We start from the raw sequence: 26,012 nt of genomic DNA, 5'->3' as shown, positions 1-26,012 counted from the left end.
AATAACAAAGATAAGTTTCTAAATTATTACTTCATTTTTAATTTTTCAAAGAATTCAATTTCAACAAGTTTCCTTTATTCATCTATCTACTGAACCAATTTTAGGATCCATTAAAATAACACTTTTTAAGTAAATATTCATTGGGGAAGTCACAGAATTCTTTGCATGTACAGAAAAATACACAATAGCAATAAGGCATATAGCAAATTACATTAAAAAAATCTTCTACTGGAAAGCACCTAAAAAATAATTTAGTAAATCCCTACCCTAACTCACATACATTGTGTTCTGCTCTTGGATTTTTAAAAATGAGGAAACTAAAGTTCAGAAAAGTGAAAAAAATTTCCATGTTTACTGGCCAGGATGAAGGTAATAATTATAATAGATGACATCCTCCATACCTCCTATAATGTGTCAGGTACTGTTTTAAGTGAATTGCATATATTACCTAATCTAATTCTTGCAATAATCCTTTGAAGCAGGACCTACTATTATCTGTATGTTAAAGATGAGTAAACTGAGCCCCAGGAAGTTTAAGTGGCTGCCCAAACTAGTAGATGGCAAAGATGGGAATTAAACCCAGGCAGTGTTGTTCCAGAGAATTTTGCTCTTAACCAGTGAACTGCAATTCAAAATTAGGACTGTACATGTTCCAGTACAGCATGATGCTCTTTGATATGTAAGTACCATTACACTGCATGCTCAAATGCTAAGTGAACATATCACTTCATTTACACACAGAGATAACTGGGCCAACAGCATCTGGATGCTATAGTTTGGTGGATTGTACCTAACAAAAAAAAAATAACTATATTCCAAAAACATGTGTACCTCATTTACTCTTATGAGAAAGTAAAAGTATATTCTTAACCTTAAAAAAGTGGTTTAAGCATGATTCTGGTCAAACCAATTACTAGGTAGATAATGTCAGATTTCTCTCTAAGCATGTTCTTGGATAAGTCATTTCCCCAAATGGTGGTCTGACTAATTGTATTTTCATTAGAAGACTAGTTCCTAGTAAACAGGGATAGTGTCAATCTTGATAATAAGCCTTTCAAAAGACATATTCTTATAATAATAAAGCAACATAACATTCAAAAGACAAAAAGAACTTTCATATATTATATCAAAAATAGTTACGTCACTAATGAATACTGTCACCTATTCCATACTACCTAAATATTTAAAACTAAAAAAAAAACCTTTCTCTAAGAACTAAAATAACTAAGATAAAAGGGCTCAATAATAATGGAGATTATATTTGAGAATGTTATAGTACTTAAAGTTAACAACAGTATTAAGAATCAAAATTATATTTCATTTAGTGATAGATTTCATAGATTTCATAGATTTCTCTAGCACCATTTTCACTTTGGTTTTCCTTTTGCCTTCTACATAAATTTCAAATTATTTGTGGAATTTCCAATTCTCTGGGTACTAAACTGAAGGATACACATAAGATGGTGAACTCACAAAAGGAAAGCAAGTCAATAGTAATGTTCTCAAGCATTATACAGTTCTCATAGGCAGGAATACTTATTCACATATTAACAATCAACTATGAATGGACAAAGCCAAAAACTACTCCAGTTGTAGCATTACCTTTGACCAATTGATTCTCTTCATGGGTACCTCAGGTTTATATATTTTTTTCTGCTTCATCCCATAAGGCAGATCCAGTGGTGCTCCTGGAGGAGGAGGAATGCCTGGGGGAAATGGTGGAACAGGTGCCCCAAACAAAGGTGGTGGTGGTGGTGGTGGTGGTATACCAGTCATTCCAGGTAAAGGAGGTGGAGGAGGAGGGAGAGCTCCTCCAGGCAGAGATGGTGCTGGTGGAGGTGGTGGTGGTGGGGATAACCCACCACCTGGCCCTGGAGGAGGGCCTGGAATTCCTGATGAACCTGAGAGTCCATGTCCCTGAAATATATATAATACAATGTTTAAATGCTTACAGTAAAATATAACAACAAAGAAAACTTATCAGTACACATTGTTGGTTTAAAATTATATAAACTTTAATTTAGTAATATCTAAGGGATTAACGGTGACTGAAAAAGACTCCCATAGATTTTTGGTAAGTATTATAAATTCTGGACAATGACTACTTCTGCTAATGCACTATAAAAGTTGGCTTCCTTAAAGAATTTGTGAAGCACTCCTCCAAAAAACTGAAAATTATCTTTCATTATAAATATATTCAAAGAAGTACTGTAAATGGCTTGAGCCTATGAGACTAGTTGGTTTGAATACGGATAATTAATTCAATCATAGATTGGATTCCCTTGGAGCCAATTAGCTTTACACAGAGTCTGTCTCATAGTACCAGTAACTTAGCAGTCTTCTAATGCCAATAATTAATACTAACATCCATTTGCATGGTAATCTATGTTTATCCATTTTTTTACATCTATTATTTCTTTTCATTGTTATTATAAGCTTGTAATGTAAGTAGGGCATTTTTATCTCTACTATATCTCACTGCTTATAGATAAGAAAACTGTAACTACAAAAAGGTTAAATGATTAACCAAAGGTCACAGAGTCTGAAATGTGGTTAAGATTTGACTCTGGTTCTTCTTATACTCAATGCGGTCCTCTTTCCACTACAGCAGACTACCTCCTCATAAATGGGAGTCATTTGCCATGAAAGGAATTAATTCATACAGATTGAATTATGAGGAGAATATAACTTACTTCTACCACCAGAAAGTAATTGAAACTCATTTTCTAATGATAATGGATAAAAGATGAAGAATATCTCATTCCAAATTGTCTACTTTTTAAATTTTTTTTTTCAACGTTTATTTATTTTTGGGACAGAGAGAGACAGAGCATGAACGGGGGAGGGGCAGAGAGAGGGACACACAGAATTGGAAACAGGCTCCAGGCTCTGAGCCATCAGCCCAGAGCCCGATGCGGGGCTCGAACTCACGGACCGGGAGATCATGACCTGGCTGAAGTCGGACGCTTAACCGACTGCGCCACCCAGGCGCCCCCCAAATTGTCTACTTTTTAAATTACCTGTACCTGTTTCTTTAAGCCAGCACTGGTCACAAAGGTTCACTTCCAAAATAAATTAATATAAAAGTGAAGGTGTTTATTATAAACATTCTCAAGAAAATCCTACCAATGAACAGACATATTTGGATTCAAGATATGACATCAGGTTAACTTAATGAAAAATTTAAAATTAATAAAATTGCTTGGCATAGTGTTACTTTTATTTGGGGAGAAAGTCTTCTTATCTTTATTAATACGAATTTCCAAGTTGAACTACTTAATTGTACTAACTAAACTTAGAAATGTCTTTACAAAATAGATAAATTGAAGCATATTTTCAGAGCAATCAATTTAAAGGACTGACTTATTTATAAGAATATTAAAAATTTATCATAGAATCATGGAAATGTTTCTCATAATATTTAATATGCATTGTCCAAATATTTTATTCATATATATGATGTTTATGTGTGTACAATACACATACAAACAATTAAAGTGTTTGTACACTTAACAAATGACAATCTTCCTCTGGAAATTAGTAAGAATTGAGATAGGATTAAAATATGCAAAATTATTTTCACTTTACTTTTAACACAGCAAAATTTTAGAAAACAGTCTGATTTTTATAGTCTTGATTGAGAGCAGAGAAATTATGGAGAAAGTAAAAATATTTTTTTCTGAAAAGTTTAGGAAATTAGTAATTTACTCTAAATTTTATATATAAATGGATTTATTGAATATTTTGAAAGGTAAAATGTCCATCCATTTTTTTATTAAAAGAGCAAAATTATGTTTAACATCAAATTTTGTCTCTATAGATCATATCTAAGATAAGAAACTTGTGCAAACATAAAAATGCTATCACTTTTAACACAGGATTTTATTCAAATTAAATGCATGCTTTACAAATTTAATAAAGTATCTCAAATAAATGCCACCAGCCTTTAAAAATCAAATCATATCAGCCTTTCTCCTCCCTCCCATGAACAATTAGGAATGGAACAATTAAATTAGGCTACAATAGAGTATTGAGAATTGAATATAGCCAATGAATAATTTAGTATTTGGCACAATTTTGAGTACACTATAAAGAACTATGTGACTCTGCACTTTTACAGATCAGTTAATTTAATAATAAATAAGCAAATACTAAATAGTAAGGCCCTGTGCTAGGGTGACATTGGGCAATGTCACCATCTGGGAGGGAAAAAAAAAGAAACTGAGTTCTCAGAGATGTGAAAAGGGTAGTAAGATGACACAAGAAAAGAGAAAGATTGAATGAAAGAAAATTATAAAATAGATAAGTGAAACAGACTTATTTTCACCAGAGTTCCTTGGTGACTTTTGAAGTCATTTCTTAGTAGACTGATGGATACATATCTAGTCAAACAAGTATCTACTGAGCATCCACTATGTTAAGAGGTGTTAAAAAGAAAACCACCGGCCCCAAATGGCATCAGTTAGGCTGAGTCACCAAACTGGAGCTTAATACATAATCTAACTGCAGTTTCAACATCTCCAAGAAATATAGTCTTAAAAGGTAAGTAAGGAATTTTTCCATCAGCAGCCAATGAGTCTGCCACCTAAATCCTCTCCATCCCCTAAATGAAGAAGAGGTAATCTGCATAACACTTCTTGCTTTTTCCCCTAAGGGAAAGTGTCAAGGCCTAGAATAATCCTTTCCTTTCCCTAAAAACTTTATTGTCCCACCCTCTTTCCATAAAAACCTTTCATTTTCTACAACTCCTTGGAGTTTCCCTCTGCTTACTAAATGGAATGCTGCCAAATTCACAAATTGTTTAATAAAGCCAATTAGACCTTCAAAATTTACATAGTTTAATTTTATTTTGTAAGAAGGTAATCTTCAATTTCTTTCTCAAACATCGTTTTCATTAATTGGATTTATAGGCTAAAGTATACAGTAAAGACAAAAAAGGAAATGCATACATAGGAAAATGACATTTTTTTCACCAACATTTTTAATTTCCATTTCTTAATATGCATTTAAAACATAAAAACTATTGAGAGTTCTTAAAATAATAAAAATAAATAAAAAGTACTGAGAGGACTTAATCAGTTATATAGTTTAGACACCATAATTAAGATTTTGAGTGTATATGGGTGCTTTTCATCATAGGGGATATAGGTGGAAATGTAAATTTCCTAGGTTTTGAAATTATGCATCCAATTTTTCAAATCATCATGAAAATTTTGTCTCCAAAAGTCTTGCTTATGTAATATATCCCATTAAAAATATTCAGGGAAGCTTAAGAAACCAGTGTCTCATTTTTATCCAAACAGTAAAATGATTTATTTTCCAGGAAAATCAAACCTGTAGTTATTTCAACTAAAATGAGAAACTGCCAAAAAGTCTGTTTGTGGTCACATTTTTCCTTCCATCTAACAAGATAATTTTCTACCATTGAACTCATTATGACATGAAATAAAGTCTATATCTTGTTTCATTACCTGGGTTCGAAGTTGCTGGATTTCTGTTTCAAGCTCTTTAATTTTTTCTTCTCTTTTTTGAAGTTCAGCTTGAGCTTCCTGTCGAGCTGTGAATTCTTCATCAAACTGCAATGATCACCACCATAAATGTACAATTAATAACACAGTTTTGAAGAAGTTTTAAACAATGTTATGTATTAAATAAGCGGAATGTGTTTTGCTTCATTGAATTCCCAATTCATTCAGAAAATCAAAGCTCTAGATTATTTTCATGACAACTAAGCACACCCCTGTGGGGATGGATTATTGCTTATGGTATTAGTGAAAAAGAAATGTGGTCTGAAAACCAAGGTAAACAAACCTACTTTCACTTCAAAAAAAAAATACAGAACAAAATTTTAAAAGGGTGGACTGAGAAGTCTCTCTTCATATATAATGAACATTTATATTGTTTTGTTATTGAAAATTAGGTTTTAGAATTAATAATTTCATTTAATGTTTCATCCCATACCTTTAAGTTCATTGAATTGGAAAATGAAATCTAAAAAATTAGCCATCAAGCAGTTCAACTCCTTACCTGTATTTAAGCTTGAAAAGAGACTGTACTTTTAGAATGATCGAATGATTGTACATTAATACAAATGAGAATATTTCTATTACAATCTTAATTGTCTAGCATCCAAAAAATGGTGTTCCACAAAATGTGAGAGAAAAATGGCATTTTCCTTAGGATGGTTAACCAAAACATTTGCATAAAATGTTGTAAGAGAGAAAGTGAAAGGTTAAATTATGGTGTGCTGTGTGGAGGAGCTAAAATGCAGGAATAGTACCAGGACCCTATGCTTGCCTCATCTCTCAAAACATTTAGATAAACATTAAATCATTCTGAACACCCATGAAATCAATCTGAGAACTGAAAGACCAAACTGCACAACCAAAGGAAGACATAAGCCAAATAGTGGAAGGTAGTAGGTGTGGAGATCTGATCTGGGGGCAAAAATAATTGTGGGTGCTGCAGTGGGGAGGGAGCCCTGATCACAGAGGGAGTGGGGGGAGAGAGAGAGAGAGAGGGAAGGGAAAGGAAGGGAAGGGAAGAGAAGGGAAAGGAAAGGGGAATTTTCTTACTCTATTGGTGGGAATGTAAATTGGTATAGCCACTCTGGAAAAAGTATGGAGGTTCCTTCAAAATTTAAAAATGGAACAACCCTATGACCTAGCAATTGCACTACAAGGTATTTACCCAAAGGATACAAAAATACTCATTCAAATGGGCACATGCATGCCAATGTTAATAGCAGTTTTAGCAACTATAGCTGAATTATGGAAAGAGCCCAAGTGTCCTTTGACTAATGAATAGACAGAGAAGACGTGGTGTATATGTATACTTGGGTATGCATACATATATGTGGTATGTGTGTATATATATATGGGCACGCACACACACACACACACACACACACACACACACACACAATGGAATATTACTTAGCCATAAAAAATAATGAAATCTTGCCATTTGCAATGACCTGGATGGAGCTAGAGTGTATTATGCTAAGCCAAAAAAGTCAGAGAAAGACAAATACCATATTATTTACCCATATGTGGAATTTAAGAAACAAAAGATGAACACAGGGGAAATTAAAAAAGAGAGAAGGAGGCAAACCTTAAGAGAGACCCTTAACCATACAGAACAAACTGAGGGTTGTTGGAGGGGAGGTAGGCAGGGCGATGGGCTAAATAAGTGATGGGTATTAAGGAGGGCAGTTGTTGTGATGAGAACTGAGTGTTATATGGAAGTAATGAATCACTAAATTCTACTCCTGAAACTAATATTACAATACATGTTAACTAATTAGAAGTTAAATAGGAAGTTGATACATATATACATACATGCATAATTATAGTGTGCTAAGCAGGAGAGACCATCTAAATGATGAATATCCATTTACTACATTTAGCCCAGCCCTTACCTCAGTCAGGGCTCCAAGCAGAACCAAACAAGCCTGTATACATAAATACTGGTATGTCCATCTATAAAACATTTGCCCTTTATTATCAGTGTCACTTTAAATCACTTTAGAAGTCTATACTTTATTACAATTATATTATTTCTGTTCCTAAAATTGATATATCTTACTGTCTAGAATTGTCTTTAGAGTTTGTGAAACAATAAAAATTATATTCACTGTTAATAAATATTCACCTTCATAGATTTGACCTTTGGAAATTAAAGAATGTCAAACAGATCCAAGTCTGAAGAAAGAGTGTGTAAACAAATTGGATAACAATAGTGTTTGGGTCAAACATGAAACACTAGTTCTTTTATTCATTACTACTCGAGTTTCTGGAAAATGTTCCATAGAGGTTAGTCCAAATTTTTCTAATATTTAAAAATTTCAAACTCACCCCTGATCCTTCACAGTCAGTAAATGACCATGTTTCCCACTTCACTGAAAAGATGGAGGTTTTTCAACTTCACTACCATTCATGTTAAGATTTATCTCATTCTGGGGTACCTGACTTCGGCTCAAGTCATAATCTTGTGGTTGGTGGGTTCAAGTCCCATATTGGGCTCACTGCTGTCAGAGTGGAGCCTGCTTTGGATCCTCTGCCCCCTTCTCTCTGCCCATACCCTACTCACTCTCTCTCTCAAAAATAAATAAACATCTGTTTAAAAAATTATTTCATTCTATACTTCTACCCACTCTCCCAAAGTTAGCTTCATCTGTGTGTTGTTTAAGCATGATGCAAACTACACCATTTTCCTTTATAAATGGTTTGTTAGTACATTTGAAAAGAGACACACAATGCTTATAATTTAAAGTGATCCTAATCTGTAAACCCATAGAATAGGAATCACAGAAACCTGAGATATGCAAGTTGGAAGACTTCTTACATGGCCACTAATCTTATCCTCTTCTATAAATGATGAAAGAATTAAGTTCCAAAGAGAGTAAGTAGCTTACTTAAAGTCATAGCTAATTAGTGGAAAAGCTAAGATCAGATCTTACAACTATTTCTTCTCATTCTATACCCCCACTTTTTTTTTTTACTACTTTATACAGCCTCTTAAAATTACCCAGAATAAGAAAAGGCATGCAAGATAACCACTGGAAGACCATACATGTTTTCATTCTAAATGATGGTGATGAGAATAAAGCACTAAACACTGAAACATCTTTTTTATTATTTCAGGACTCCATTTCCCTTTATATATGCTTACAGAAAATTTTACCAGATAGATCATCATAATTTTCAAGTCTTGTGGCATCTAATCAAAGTGCCAGCAAAAAATTAAGAAGATTCTAAGATTTTCAAAGAGAATTTTAAATGTGCTACTTAAAACAAGAACATTACAAATATAAATGTCTATTAAAAATTGTTCATTTTCTTCCACCAATAAAATGACAACTTTGCACAAACATTTTATGCCCAAACTCTGAAAATCCATTCCAGTAACCAAAAGAGCAAAGACATTTCTTCATGCCCTGAAGTAACTTCAGTAATATTCTATAATTTCTAGAGTGATAGCAAAAGTGATTATCTAATCTCCAAGGTAAGTCATAACTTTCAAGAGACAGCAATATGTAAGCACTTTATCTTGCTGTCAGAAGGCTGAAAACTAGAGTTTTTAGACCTATGTTTCAATCCTTCCCCCTGACACCAACAGGAGAGAAATACTATACTAACGCATCCTAGGGTCTAGAACAACAACAACAACAACAAAAAATGCAACTTTTGGTAGAAACTAGTAAAACTGTAGTCATGCTTTCATGAAACAAGGAAAAGACAATCTGAAATCTAAATAAAATTAATATAGTCATAAAACTTATATTTATATAATTCATTAACGTACAAAGAAAGGAGCCATCAAATTCCACCAAACCTATATGAAGTAACAGAATCATTTAAAACTGGTAATTATAAAACTCCAAGAGGACAAGTCAAAGCATAGAGACAGAGAGAGAAAAAACCCTGTGTAATTCTGTTGCTATTTAATAGCACTGTCATTAAAGATCATAACAGATTGGACTAGCTAAACAATTCACAGTTCTCCAAGGGAGCTACCTATCGTAAAGGAGAATTGCAAGAAAGCGATGTGGGCAATGCATTTTGGTTGACTGCTTCAAACTATATCCTTCCAATAAACTAATTTTATTTCATTTATCAGTCTGGTAGAATACACCTAGTGTTTTTCTTCCATAATGAATTAAAGGTGATGAGGAGGCAACAGTAACAAACAGCCTGATCTTATCAGGAATGAAACCAATATTTTATGGTTATGTTTTAACCAAAAACATGCAGTACTACATAATGGAAAAAACATTTTTAAGTCTTCACATAAATAAATATAAAATATTTACTACGAATAAATTGTTAACAATTATGGCTTTACCTTCTTTGAAAATTCTGCTGCTTTCTGTTCACTTTCTTCAACTTTTGCCTTGTTCACACATGAATCTATTAAGATTCACAAAAAAATATTAGAAATTATTGCATCAGATCTCTAGGTAAAAGATGGATACCAGCCTATAAGTCTACCATGTAGACAATCATTTTTTATATCAATTGCTATTGAAGGTAAATTGACCTACACTACACATAAAATATAAGCTACCACATTTTTTTGCATACTGACTGAATTCAATGATAGTATTGATGAATCACAACGCCAAGCATCCAAGAATGTATTTGACAAAATCATCATCATTTTAGAGATATTCAATTATTTCCCAACTTTTACAATAATATAATTCTTTACTTTTTTTGCAGTTTACTATGGGTGGAGAGAAGACAAAGAATCTATTTTTAAAACTATTCGGGGCGCCTGGGTGGCTCAGTCAGTTAAGCATCTGACTTTGGCCCAGCTCATGATCCTGGGCTTCATGGGTTCAAGCCCCATGTCGGTCTCTGTGCTGACACCTTGAAACCTGGAGTCTGCTTCAGATTCTGTGTCTCACTCTCTTTCTGCCCCTCCCCTGCTTGCACTCTTTCTCTATCCCGAAAATAAATAAACATTTTTAAAAAATTAAGACTATTAAGACTCTGGGGCGCCTGGGTGGCTCAGTCCCTTAAGTGTCCAACTTTGTCTCAGGTCATGACATCAGCTGTGCTGACAGCTCAGAGCCTGGAGCCTGCCTCAGATTCTGTGTCTCCCTCCCTCTCTGCCCCTCCACTACTCATACTCGCTCTCTCTCTCAAAAATAAATAAAAATATTTAAAAATTAATTTAAAAAGACTATTAAGACTCAAAATTGCCTTTATATATTTTTATCTTTTAATGTTTATTTACTTTGAGAGAAAGTATGGGAGGGGCAGAGAGAGAGGGAAAGAAAGAATGCCAAGCAGATTCTGAACTGGGAGTGCAGAACTTGACACGGGGCTCAAACTCATGACACTGTGAGATCATGACCTAAGCCGAGATGAAGAGTTGGACATTTAACTTATTGAGCCACCCAGGTGCCCCTCAAAATGTCCTTTAAAGTAAGGCTAGAAGGGAGGACACTATAGCACTCATTAATTCAGGTTTTCTACAGAAAGATTTCACTTAACTGACTTCTGATCTGCAGCAAAATGTATTATGTAAATAAGGAAACAAACATTAAATTCCTCAGACCTAATCAAATATTCCAGAATATAAATAACTGAAGAACATCTTTTTGGAAATATTCTCATCATTACATATATAAGTGTACTCTGTATCTTGCCATTCCACACCTATTTACCTAAAAGAAATGAAAACATGTCTATTCCCATATATATATATATATATATATATATATATATATAAATGTTCATAGAAGCTTTACTTATACTAGCCATCCCAAATGTCCATCAATAATTAAATGTATACACAAATTGCAGTATATCCATATACTGGAATATTACTCAGTTGTAAAAAGGAATGAACAATTGATACATGCAATATAACAACATGAATGAATCTCAAAATAATTATGCTACATGAAAGAAGCCATACAAAAAGACAGTACATGCAATATGTTTCTAGTTACATAAAATTAAAAAAAAATCTATAGTAAGAAAAAACATATTAGTTATTCTCTCAAGATGGGGAGAGGTAGGGAGGCATGGGAAGGAGAGATAACAGAGAACATAGAAACAGAGATGTTTATTATCTTGATTGTGATAATGGTTTTAAGTATACAAATATCAAAATTTATCAAATTATGTACTTTATAATAGATAGCTTTTCACATGTCAAGTACACCTCAATAAAGTTTTTTTTTTTTTTTTTATGTTTCCGATTCTGTGTCTCCCTCTCTCTCTGCCCTTCCCCCGTTCATGCTCTGTCTCTCTCTGTCCCAAAAATAAATAAACGTTGAAAAAAAAAATTTTTTTTAAAGTTTTTTTTTTTTTTTAAAGAACTGCGTATAAAGAACTAAGTTGGAAATTGGTAAATGATCAGAAAAAGAGGGGGTTGATCTGTGCTGTGCTTTCACTGGTTGGTAATGATCTTGATTTAAATTTCAATTGGAAGACATTAAGAGTTCTGGGCAAGAATTTGATTGAACTTATGAAAAATACTAGACTTAAGAATTGTGAAGGGACTCTATATTCCAAGTCCAGGTGACTTTAAAATAGAGATCCATAAATTTCCTAGAAGTTCTTGAAGCACCTGCTAATTTTTACATTTATGCACGTGTATGTGTATGTAGTGGTGGTGGTTCTAATGAAAGTTCCAAAGTATTCATCAGAAAAAGTCCTCTAACCATAAAATATTAAGAACCATGCAGATATTTGACTTATCTGAATTTACAGTGGATAAAACTGAAGCCTATAAAAGTTAAATGGTTTGTTCACAATCAGAAGGATGACACATGGATGAGGTAATAATGGGTTTCTGAAGTTCTATCCTCTTTCGTTTGCTGCCTTTACCTCCCCCATCCCAATGCTAACAGTACACAACTGTAAGTACCTGGCACACAGTACACAAAAAAACAAATGTCTATTGAACACTGAAAGACTTAGCCAAAATCAACAATACAGTATGTGTGCCAAGCATGGTCCATAATAGATTATAAGGAAATACAAATATTTGGAAATATTGCCTTATAACTCTCTCAACAAAATATGAAATAAACTACTGAGTTTATCAAGCTCATTATCAAATATGCAGTGAGGCCAGCATTCACATTAATTCTCAGGGAAGGTAAATTGGTGCCCACTTTCTCTAAAGCATATGGCCTTTCAAAGTTCATACCATCAATTACAGGAATCAATTGTAAGGAAATGACAAGAAAAAGGCAAAATTTATATAAAGAATGTGCATAGCAGATTCATTTATTAATATGAAAACCTGAAAACAATCTAGAGGTACAGTAAGAAAGGACTGGTCAAGATGATCATGATACTCCATAAGATGGAATATTATACATATATTCAAAGTAAGAATTTGAAGGTTAACATGGAAAAATTCTCATAATATGATGCTCCATGAAAAATCAGCAGATAGATAGATTAAAAAAAAGAGAGAGAGATAAGAAAATGTACTTAGCTGAAAAGTGAGTAATGGTGGTGGAATGTACTGAGCTGAAAAGTGAGATCAGTGGTTCATTCTATCACTTACATAAACCTCTAGATTGCCTAGAATAAATGAATACTGGTTTTAAAATCAGAAAATAAGGGGCACCTGGCTGGCTAAGTCAGGAAAGCATGTGACTCTTAATTTCGGGGTTCTAGGTTCAAGCCCCACAGCAGGTGTAGAAATTACTTTAAAAAAATCTTTAGGGATGCCTGGGTGTTTCAGTCTGTTAAGCATCCAACTCTTGATTTCAGCTCAGGTCATGATCCTTTAGTTGTGGGATCAAGCCCTGCATTGGGCTCTATGCTGGCATTGCAAAGCCTGCTTGGTATTCTCTCTCCCTCTCTCTCTGCCCCTCCCCTGCCTGCTTGCACACTCTTTCTCAAAATAAATAAATTTATGCTAAGTGAAATAATTCAGGCAGGGAAAAACAGATACCATGATTTCATTCATATGTGGAATTTGAGAAACTTAACAGATGAACATAAGAGAAGGGAAGGAAAACTAAGCTAAAAACAGAAAAGGAGGCAAACCATAAGATATACTTAAATACACAGAACAAACTGAGGGTTGATGGGGAGATTGGAGGGTGGAAGGGTGGTTAAATGGGTGATGGGCATTAAGAAGGGCACTTTTCAGAATGAGTACTGGGTGTCATATGCAAGGGATGAATCACTGGGTTCTACTCCTGAAGCCAAGACTACACTGTATGTTAACTAACTTGAGAAAAAAAAAGAATCAGTATTACCAAAAGCATCACATAGAAGATACTTAATAAGTTTTAAAAAATAAATAAATGAATGATTAAATACATAAAAAATTAAAATTAAAATTAAATGAAACAAAAGCTTTAAAAATTAAAAAATAAAATTACCCATCTAAAAATCAGAAAATACATAATAATTAAAAATAAAAAATTCATCTTTGAATATTACTATGAGTCTGCCTTGTGCTGTGGAGTGAAGAATTATAATTGGCATTCCATAGCTGTTGCTTTCTTCCTTTAAAGACAAGACAAATGAGTTCATGTTTTCTTGAAACTTAGCCAATAGTGATTTTGATTAGGTACAAAAACTGTTTAACTATGAGGTCATATAATGTAGCATATTTCACAAGAGATTTCACATCATCCTTCAGAGATTGTTTCAGAAAATACAGCTAACTAGTAGTCTAGGATGATATAAGTTCATTCCCTTAGCAATCCAATTACATGAGCATGATCACCTCAAATTCTTTTCTAGCTTTAAGGTCTATGAAAATATAAATTGATCTACTTTGACTGAATTAAAAGGTCTTGAGTTATTGAAGTCAGTATTTTCTCAAACTTGAACACTAATAACATAGCTATATTACTAATTAGACTCTATAATTGCACATGTGATTTCTATAACACCACTGATAAACCAACATAATCAAAGGTCTTTAGAGTCATATTTCTAAAAGTAAAACATTCATCTATAATAATATAATGTTTTTTTGGGGGGGCACTGACTTTAAACTGAATTCAAGAGCATTAAAACTTATCGGGGCGCCTGGGTGGTTCGGTAGGTTAAGCGTCTGACTTCGGCTCAGGTCACGATCTCGCGGTCCGTGAGTTCGAGCCCCGCGTCCGGCTCTGTGCTGACTGCTCAGAGTCTGGAGCCTGTTTCAGATTCTGTGTCTCCCTCTCACTCTGCCCCTCCCCTGTTCATGCTCTGTCTCTCTGTCTCAAAAATAAGTAAACGTTAAAAAAAATTAAAAAAAAACTTATCAAATAGGTTAATATTTTCAATCACACAGGCAGAACCCTCATGATCATCATAATTAACAATTATAGTGATTGGGTACTCACAGACACAATGACTTACCAGATATTAATCAGGAACTTCAGTGAGAGCACTACCTCCCAAAACTATTATACAGAAGATAGTAAAACACAATCAAAGGACACTGAAGATAATATTACATACCTATCAGATGTGTGAAATCAATGTCTAATCTTTGCCTATACTTGAAATCTGGGTCCATACCACTGCAGTGCAGCACTATCTGTGAAACACACTCCTCAATTATCTTGTAATACTGTGGCCTGAAAAAGAAAGTATTCTTGAATATCTTTTCTACCTATACAAGTCAATTTTCTTATGAAGTGGTTCAGCATGATAAAAGAATGAGGTATTTTTCTAGCACTGCTAGAAGAAATCATACTAAACATTACACCCTCTCTGGAGAAATATGTTTAACAATGGTCTGGACATTATAGTAAAAAACCCATCATGATCTAATCAACTGTGAACATGAGTGACTTAATACTTTAGTTTGTAAGGATTCATGGTTGTCATGCTTATCAACCTTATCTACTTACTTAAGTAATTGTTCTTAAAGTTAATGAAAACAAATGACCTGTTAGTCCTACATCCATGGATACAGAAATGATTCCAGGCCTCCACAAGTTCTCAATTTCAGTAAGGGATGAGTGTCTTGGCATTGACAAGGTACTGAATTTATCACAACACTTTTACTCAAGATTAGCTATAACAGCTTACAAAACTGGACTGAGCCACAATATTCAAAAGATCTAGTTCTATACATTTTTAAAAGATCCATTTTATAGAAGCATACACACTTAATATGCATGGCCATAGTCTGAATTTGTTCAAAGTGTCAAAGATTTCTAAACATATCCTAATTCTGTGATCTATCAAGGTAATTCTGGTCTTAAAAATGACTACTTGCATACTTCAAAAAATTTTAAAGGCACTTTTTACATTAAAATTTAAGGAAAATTTAGTATTTATCAGTGGGTAATAAATTCAACAGAGAAACATCAGAAATAAATACTATCATAGACAAATTATGATATAAACATCCCTAAGATTAGTATGCTGATAACTAGCCAAGCCACTAAAAGTTTTCAAATGAAGCCAAACAGAGTCTAATTGCTCTTATATTTTTTTTGTCATGTGGCTGGTCTCAAGACTCAGAATAAATAGTAATATATATTACACATCTGAGACTTTTTTCAAGTCATCATCAGTTTTAGGATAAATAATATTAGATTATAATCAGTCTAGTCAATGACTCTGGGTAAACAAGGAAAACACAACTGCTCTCTTTGAGGCCATGTTAATTATCTGTAAGTATAATAAAAGTGCTTGTCACATTTCTACCTCACATCGATGTTCTCAGGATGAAAAGGATGTCATATTAGAGTAACTTCTAATATATATTAAAAATTACTGGGAAATGGATCGTCTCACAGAAATTACTTCCCCAAGTAACTGTATACCCATAGGCACAGTACCCTTTGAATTGCCACTACTTATTTTAGGCAACAACAATCATTTTAATTACCATCTTTTCTGCTTTAAGAAAACAGGATATAATTCAATATTTTAACCATTTTTTCTATGTCTCTGTACCATCTTGATACCCATCAGTAACTGTACTAGTCTGAACTATAATAGTTCTCCATGTGACTTTAGAACTGTCATCTTTGTTGCAACTATACCTGAATGCATGGTAGCTTGCCTCTACCCTTTAATCAAGCAAATTTTGAGAAATCAGAGAACCTAGGTTGCCAGAATTTCATGCATATTAGAGTATGAAGAACAACTAAGGGTGTCTTGAATAGTTATATATAAGATCATGACCATCAGCTTATGGATAATTTCAGTCTCTCAGAAACCTTTCTCTAACTGTCTGGTTTTCAGATATATTTGCACTTACTAGACTCTACAGCTTCTAACTTTATTATTATCATAATCATTTATTTTGAAGAATTATAGTAATGGATATAAAGCTGAAATACCAGTATTATTTTCTTAGATAAGATCACATCTATTATTAAATAAATATTAGAAAGGAGAAACAACAGAAAAACCTTACTTATTAAAATGTACCAGAACTTAAAAGTTGCACCATAGACACCTCAGTGCTTACTCTGTGCTACCATTACCTAGCAAAGAAAATTCATCACAAGGTCAGTAAAATCTGTTGGGTTCTTTCTACTAAATGTCCTGTTGCTGGGTACGCAGTTTTATAAATAGATCCTTCTGGCCCAATTAAAAATAAATTAATGCCTTTTAAAAAATGTTACTCAAAATCACCAAAGTCTCATACACTATTTATGTATGTATATATGCCTCTACTACCTAGGATGCACTACATTATCAGTTTCCCTTAACTTAGTCAAATTCAAATCATACAAATACTAGTACTCTCAGAACTTCTTCTTACCTGATATAATAATCATTTCTGATGAGCAAAAAATGTTGTAGAATGGATAATAAGTAATTTTCAGCAGCAGTATCCTTCAACATGTTATACAGAAGATGATACACTTCATTCATATCAGTGGAATATAAGTAAAGGAAAAACACTAAAGTTCTTGATGAAAGTTTCACTCATAACAAAAGCAATTTCATTTTTTTAAATATTGATTCACCATTTTATTTCCATTACTGTTTCTAAACCTTCAACTGCATGATCCAGTATTTTAAAATTTACATAAATAAATTAAATCTATGAAATCACTTTAATCTTTTAATGAGAGAAACAGACTTAAAAGAGCATTTCTAAAACCATTTAATCATCAAAACCTTAAGCAATTAGTTATCCATTATATTTTAAATTTGAGATGATAGCTGGTATGATTGAAACAGCAATGCCATTAGAGAAAATGGTTTACTCTTGATCTTCCTGTGGTTGTGATAGAGGGCCTATATTATTCACATAAGCCACTATCCCTCTATTTTCACTGCCACATAATACAGACAGTAAAGGAGCATTCTGTGGACTGCTAAAATATCACAAACCAGTTTTATTTTATACTGATAAAACACTGTGAAATTGTTACTGTTTGCATTTATTTGTATTTCATCATTTAATAAAAATGGAGAGTAAAGACAAAAGAACTTGAAACATACTTTTCTTAGGATATAAAAAGAGTGGTAAAAGTTTAGATTCTTCTAGTAAACTAGATAACAGATTTCAAAAATGTATTCACTTTTATAATAAAAGTGAGGACATAGAAAATTGATGTAAAAGAAAGGTAGAAAAGGAAATGTAATCTAATGTTCTAAAAATAACCTGAAATGTCAACATTTTCTCTGAAGTAGAATTAAGTATATGATGGATTATTTCTTATACCCCATGTAAGAGTGTTGTATTAAAGTCTCATAAGGTCCCTTAAGCGGTTACAGAATGGAACCCAAAATAGCTTTATGGTGAAGTTTGATTATAAGAGAAATCTATACAAAGCAAGGAAGCAAGATATATATTAATACAAAAAGCATTTAATATTATGAAAATGTCGACTAGAGTCACTAATGCTGGATAAGAAATTAGTAGCGTTGATCCCTTATTATAATGGCATCGTTATCCATCATACACACATTTATCTAATACTTCCAAGACACTTCAATAGTAGCATTGGAGGAAAAAGATGAAATATAACATTTCTGCCCTCAATCTCATAGGGGAACAGAACTATACATAAATAAGACAGAAAGTACTGTGAGTTTCAAGGAGAGGAATATTCCAGCTTTTCTTTCTTTCTTTCTTTCTTTTTTTTTCTTTTCTTTTCTTTTTTTTTGGCAGTGCAGGGAGGAAGAGGGAAGAAGGTATCATAGAGAAAAATTCCATCTCAAAAGTCATTTTAGTTTTGAAGTGTTTCCCAGTCTCCTCCAAATTCCCTAAGTAAGAAATTTACTGAGTGTGAAACAAATGGCCAGCAACGCTATGACAACCATCTTTTATATCTAAAATCTTGTCATATAAAATTGTTGCCACAGGAAGATTACACCTGGTATTTGACTCAAACGCTTCTACCACATAGCCCTGTTATAGTCAGATACTGTCACATCTAAACATTTTTTTTTACTAAGGAAGCAAAATATTTGTATTGAGACTAAGACACTTATTTGAGTTGAATTGTATCTCTAGATCAGTTGAGTAACTTTTAATAAAACTGAAGAAGCATATTACCTATAGTCACATATGAACTCAGTGAACTTTTCCTCCCAAATTCTTATATTTGAGGTATATGCCTTAGGCTCTTGTCTATTCCAGACTATTAAACTGAATATATCTGGGGCGCCTGGGTGGCGCAGTCGGTTAAGCGTCCGACTTCAGCCAGGTCATGATCTCCCGGTCCGTGAGTTCGAGCCCCGCATCGGGCTCTGGGCTGATGGCTCAGAGCCTGGAGCCTGTTTCCAATTCTGTGTGTCCCTCTCTCTGCCCCTCCCCCGTTCATGCTCTGTCTCTCTCTGTCCCAAAAATAAATAAACGTTGAAAAAAAAAATTTAAAAAAAATAAACTGAATATATCTATAATACAGCAAGCCATTGTGCAGATTTCAATATCGTCTGTGTAAATCATCGGGATACTCTGACAATTCCTCAACATGAATCTGAAGGACAGCATTATAGAGAGGTACTAATATAAATAAGTGGATATAAATTGGGCTGGCAGACAAAAACCCTAATAATGGTCCACACAATCACCCACAAATCCCTTTTTCACAATACATGCAAAATGATTTCTGTGGCTTGTCAAAAGGATATTCCATTTCTGCTCGAATGTCATTGAGACGGTGTGATAATTCAGTCAGGTCGTCTTCTTTGTTCTCATCAAATACTTTCAGCTGAATATCAAGCTCATCATTCTCTTTTTCTTTTAGATCCTAATATACAAACATAAAACTACAGATGAGTAACAGTTTGAAAACACCATACTTTGGTAATAAAGCATAGACACTATTATTCATTTATATACACAGAAGTAATTTTAAATATTGACCCAGGCACTTAGTTTCCTGAGAGAAAGAAAATGCACTATGTATTTTCCTATTTTAAAATTAAAGAACCTCATTATATTAATTGCATTTTTCTTTTCATGACCCAGATTTTGCTTATTTATATTAAAAAAATTAGCAATCACTTTTACAGTTGACAAAAACTAATTGCTAACAATCCAATTTGAATGCTGTCATTTTTGATTAAACATACTCATCAAAGATAGCAAAAGAACTCATGAAGTTAGAATATTCACATATGCCTCTGGCAAAAAATGCAAATACAGATCAATTGTACTAATGAAGAATAAATGCAAGGATATATTCAAGCACAACAGTCCCAAGTGTGGTGTAGAAAGTTGTGTAAAGAAATCTTAAGTGATATTTTGTGATTTTGAAGCAAAAAGGCATCAGGATTTTTTTTTATCAAGCTGCATGTCTAGCCTCCTCCCCCACTTTTTTTTTTCTTGGCCTAATCACAAAATACCAACTTGGGCATCAAAGATTTGTTTTTGTAATACATTATGAGCACATGGAATACAAACCTCTGATAATTTTCAAAATAATAGTATGAACAAAATCTTTGGAAGCACGCCACACTAGAGATTGTTGGGCTTAATATATATCACCTGGAATATGTTTTAATATGTGTCCATTAAGTTGCAGCTTTCAAAACCCAAATCTATAATCACAACTGTGGATGCTCAAGGGTGATACTGAAAGTGGGACTAGGATTTCAGAGCTGAGTTTTAACTCTAAAAGGAAATGCAAGCATGGTGTATTTCAAATTAGATCAACAATACAAAATAGGATTCATTTCTTGTTTCTACTTTTATTCATAGAACAATTATAAATGGAAATGTAATGCTATTACTAAAGCCAAATGCAAATGTATGCAGTTTACAGATTTTTTCTAATATTCACATAATTTAAATTTACATATAGAACATATGAAAATATGTATTAGTATGTTTCTATAATTTCATATAGAATAAATGACAAATAAATGCATTTACACTTAGTTTCCTCTTTAGGAATAACTTGCTTTTGGCCTAGTTTTCCACTTTTCAATCTGTTGGAATGCAAAATTTCCTACCATTGGTGGAATGTTTTATCAGGTGATTTCAGAACTCCAGTCAGAAAAGAGCAGAAGCCAGAAATACCCAGTATGTTGGTCATTGCAGAAACAATTGTTAACACATTTTACAATATGGACTTTTCCTTATTTTTGTCTTATGTTATAACATATTGTTATGTTCCTTCTTAGAGGCTTACTATAAAACTTGAACACTTTCAAATATGTTTGAAAACAGAAAAATCTAATTTGAATACAGCCATTTAATTAGCATCAGAAATTTTATAAAACATGGAATCAATCTGATTAAATATTTTCTGTAAAAATAAGTGGCTAAATGTTTAATTGTTTTTAATTCGGACAACACATTAGTTATATAAATATAGTTCATATAGTATATGAACATATATACCATAATATTAAAACACAGATATATGGGCTTCTGAGTGGTTCAGTCAGTTAAATGACTGACTCTTGATTTAGACTCAGGTCATGGTCTTGTGGTTTGTGAGATCAAGCTCGGCTTTAGGCTCAGCACTGACAGTGCAGAGCCTGCTTGGGATTCTCTCTCTCTGTCTGTCTCTCTCTTTCTGCCCCTCCCCCCACTCACTCACACACACACTCTCTCTCTCTTTCAAAAATATATAAATGAACATTTAAAAATTATTAAAATATATACACATAGAAATGTGATACCTTATATTGCTTACTAATAATCTCCATTAATACAAATATATATGCATATATACATACACAAACATATATAAAACTTCCATTCAGTCAAATGTCAAACCCTGAAAAATATATCCATAAATTCATGATGAAATAAACATTTAATTAATAAAGTTTTTATAAGCACAAATATGATATCCTATAAAAGGAAATGGAAATGCATCACTAAAGTTTTATATTTAAAAATATATATAATCATAACTGTACTGAATTATATTATTAATTATGTAAAATATTGTAAATATGTTCAGTTATTTCTTTAAACAGAATTGCTGTATAGATATGGAACATTTTTGACAGATTCTGTAAAACACATATTTAAGTCTCTATAACATAGTATATTTCAAAGGAAATTCCATTTCCAGTACATGACTGATTACCAGTCAAGCAATCAAAATTGAGTCTTCACATCCGGATGGCCAACAGGCACATGAAAAGATGTTCAGCGTCGCTCCTTATCAGGGAAATACAAATCAAAACCACACTCAGGTATCACCTCACGCCAGTCAGAGTGGCCAAAATGAACAAATCAGGAGACTATAGATGCTGGAGAGGATGTGGAGAAACGGGAACCCTCTTGCACTGTTGGTGGGAATGCAAATTGGTGCGGCCGCTCTGGAAAGCAGTGTGGAGGTTCCTCAGAAAATTAAAAATAGACCTACCCTATGACCCAGCAATAGCACTGCTAGGAATTTATCCAAGGGATACAGGAGTACTGATGCATAGGGGCACTTGTACCCCAATGTTCATAGCAGCACTCTCAACAATAGCCAAATTATGGAAAGAGCCTAAATGTCCATCAACTGATGAATGGATAAAGAAATTGTGGTTTATATACACAATGGAGTACTACGTGGCAATGAGAAAAAATGAAATACGGCCTTTTGTAGCAACGTGGATGGAACTGGAGAGTGTGATGCTAAGTGAAATAAGCCATACAGAGAAAGACAGATACCATATGGTTTCACTCTTATGTGGATCCTGAGAAACTTAACAGAAACCCATGGGGGAGGGGAAGGAAAAAAAAAAAAGAGGTTAGAATGGGAGAGAGCCAAAGCATAAGAGACTGTTAAAAAGTGAGAACAAACTGAGGGTTGATGGGGGGTGGGAGGGAGGAGAGGGTGGGTGATGGGTATTGAGGAGGGCACCTTTTGGGATGAGCACTGGGTGTTGTATGGAAACCAATTTGTCAATAAATTTCATAAAAAAAAATTGAGTCTTCAACAGAATAAGAGTTTGTTGTTTTTTTTTTAAAGAGTAAGAATGCATGATGCTTACAGACATAATTTCTTACTCTCTTGTTCCTTCACAAATCTTATTTACCTAATATTTTCTAAACTTATTTAACTAACTGTATAGCGTATAACAACTCACTAATCCAAATTGCTAAAGCAAATTTATGAACAGAATTTTCCATATAAATGAAGTATAAACTCCCTTTAAACACCATAATTTATCAATAGAGATGGGGGAATATTGAAAATAAATTTTTACAGAATACCATTTTTTTTGCTCAAGGATTTTATTTCAGTTTTTTTTCAATATATGAAATTTACTGTCAAATTGGTTTCCAATCAACACCCAGTGCTCATCCCAAAAGGTGCCCTCCTCAATACCCATCACCCACCCTCCCCTCCCTCCCACCCCACATCAACCCTCAGTTTGTTCTCAGTTTTTAAGAGTCTCTTATGCTTTGGCTGTCTCCCACTCTAACCTCTTTTTTTTTTTCCTTCCCCTCCCCCATGGGTTTCTGTTAAGTTTCTCAGGATCCACATAAGAGTGAAAACATATGGTATCTGTCTTTCTTACAGAATATAATTAAAATAATCCTTATCTTGAGGATTCTGATTATTGTATGAAAAACGTTTCACTGTACTATAATATTACAATGGTCTCAGGGGTTATTAAAACACTAAGAATCATTCTCTCTAACACTTAATGATTACAGATATGTTTTTTTTTTAAGTTTTTATTTGAATTCCAGTAAGTTAACATACAGTGTAATATTAGTTTCAGGTGTACAATACATGGATTCAACATGTTCATACAACCAGATAGGCTTGTGATAATTTTTTATTCATGGACCAACAATTTGAATTAGCCTTAGCCACGTCTAATTTGCTGTTTTGAATATGATACATTCTAGAAAATTAGGGAGCTCCTCCTGTCAGAATGGTGTATAAAGTAACAATAAACAGGAAAAAAGTGAGGATTTTAAAAACTCTCCTATGAATATATTAGTAAGCTTCCATGCATGTGTACAGATGTTTAATATTAACAAAGTTCTAGAAGTTTAAGCTTAAATATTTAGGAAATTAGATAGTGAGTCAATTAGATAATTGACATAATTAGGTACATATAATGTACATTAAAGTATGACCATTCAGACCTTTGTTCCAAATGTGATGAAAAAACTACAAGAACAACATCAGTGGTGAAATCTATGGTATTAAAGAAAGAATATCTAACCTTCTGGGTCTATCTTTCTGGATTCTGATTCTCATATATAAGAAATACCTAGGGAGGGTTTATTTTTCTTTTCAAACCAAACATCTCTGCCTTACCCCCAAAGAGATTTTGATAGATATCTTTAGGGGTACATGTTCAAAGTCTTTAGTTGATGACCTGGGCTGTATTTAATCATATATCACTCCATTGTCTTAGAAAAAAAATTGAGAATCCTTGTTTGTTGCTTTCCAAAACTTCAGGAGGCAGAACATGACACTTTGTTCTTTTCTCTTGCTGAGGAAACAACTGAGATCTAGGAATCAGGACATACTGAAGAGATGTGACACTTAAAGAAAAATCTAACTGGATACATATATTAGGAATGCATATATTAAGAAGCACATGTTGCCACAAAAGGCTTAAGCTTAGAATCACTGATGCAAAATCCTCATTGTCAGTGTAAACAAGTGAGTATCATACCATGAGACCACTGAACCCAGCAAAGATGAACACACCAGAGAAAAGTAAAAAAGGACAAGAGTTACCATCCATACCCTTTCTGAAAACAGAACTTAAGGGGCGCCTGGGTAGCGCAGTCGGTTAAGCGTCCGACTTCAGCCAGGTCACGATCTCGCGGCCCGTGAGCTCGAGCCCCACGTCAGGCTCTGGGCTAATGGCTCAGAGCCTGGAGCCTGTTTCCGATTCTGTGTCTCCCTCTCTCTCTGCCCCTCCCCCGTTCATGCTCTGTCTCTCTCTGTCCCCAAAATAAATAAATGTTGGAAAAAAAAATTAAAAAAAAAACAGAACTTAAATAAACTGAGAGTCACAGTTTTCTCAATCAGATATTCAGTAGTATAAGGCAGAAAATGAATATTCAATTATAATAGATACAGGGAAATAAAAGATAGAAGAATAATAGCAACAACTAATACAAAAAATGTGGCATATTAGTAAATGAGCAGAGGATGTTAATGAGCCCTTGTAGCCAGAAAATGTCCAAAGACATTATTACTCTCTTAGAAACAGAGGACCAGCCCAGTGAGGACAAGCATGGAAGCCAACATCTCAAAAGCCACACTAGAATCAAGACTATAACATTATCTGTAGCTACCTAAGCCCACAGACTTTTCATGAGGAAAGATTTGTGACAACATAAGAATGCGGGTTACACACACCATAACTAGTGAATGTGCCTAAGTTACCTGCATAGTGAACCTCAATATAAGTCACTTAAAATGTTGTTTTGATTAACTGCAATCAACTCCTTCCTTTTTAAAGTCATGGGTTAAAGGACCATTCAAAGTAGAACTGAACTTTTCTAAAACCAGATACACCAAAGCATACATCTGAATCAAAATGGGTTTCAGTAGACCCAAGTCTATGGTACATTTTATGATGATGAATTCCAACTACTTTCAGTTAAGACTAACAGAGCACGAGTTACAGATGCATGCTACACACTCATTCTTCACAATGAAATGTCCCTTATTTTGGTATTTCTAGTACTTTAAGTATTATATACATTTATATAACATATATATAATACGTACACATATATATATATGTATTTGCGTATATGCGTACATATTATATATATTTACTCCCTTTTGCTTCTTTTTTCTCAGGTATGAGACTAGTGAGTTTAAACAATTGTCTTTTAACAATGCCATGTTTAAACAAAATCCCTCTTCAGTTAACATATTAGACAAAATAAAAAGTCACATTAGTTGTGCTTATAAGTGTACTTTATCTCAGATCAAGCTGTAAAGTTATTTCAAAAATGTTAACTATTGCATATATTCATATTCAATTTAAGGAACTATTTTTAAGAAAAGTTCCTACAGCATTGTAACAAGAATACCATTCTTAAGAAATGTGTCTAGAATATACGAATCCAAATTCTATACATACTTAATGCTGAATATAAACGATATCAATCTAAGTTCAAAGAGGAAAGCAAAAACTTTCAAGTGAAAATTGAGGCTGCAG

General features: G+C 33.5%; 1 protein-coding gene across 5 annotated transcripts in view; it reads right to left on the bottom strand.

The window, feature by feature from the left end:
* DIAPH2 (diaphanous related formin 2) overlaps positions 1–26,012 on the bottom strand; it is a 984,211-nt gene that overhangs the window by 719,757 nt on the left and 238,442 nt on the right. For all 5 annotated transcript variants that reach the window (XM_047843487.1, XM_047843489.1, XM_047843490.1 and 2 more), the window contains 6 exons: positions 19,539–19,657; positions 17,212–17,328; positions 14,943–15,061; positions 9,847–9,911; positions 5,472–5,576; positions 1,603–1,917 (listed from right to left, as the gene is read on the bottom strand). In XM_047843487.1, the coding sequence (XP_047699443.1) occupies positions 1,603–1,917; positions 5,472–5,576; positions 9,847–9,911; positions 14,943–15,061; positions 17,212–17,328; positions 19,539–19,657 (840 nt within the window). The remainder of the gene's footprint in view (positions 1–1,602; positions 1,918–5,471; positions 5,577–9,846; positions 9,912–14,942; positions 15,062–17,211; positions 17,329–19,538; positions 19,658–26,012) is intronic.

Source organism: Prionailurus viverrinus, chromosome X (genome assembly GCF_022837055.1).
Source record: "Prionailurus viverrinus isolate Anna chromosome X, UM_Priviv_1.0, whole genome shotgun sequence".
In the NCBI taxonomy this organism is placed as follows: domain Eukaryota; kingdom Metazoa; phylum Chordata; class Mammalia; order Carnivora; family Felidae; genus Prionailurus; species Prionailurus viverrinus.
Note: the sequence above shows the minus strand (reverse complement) of the source record. Positions and strands in the feature narration are given on the sequence as shown.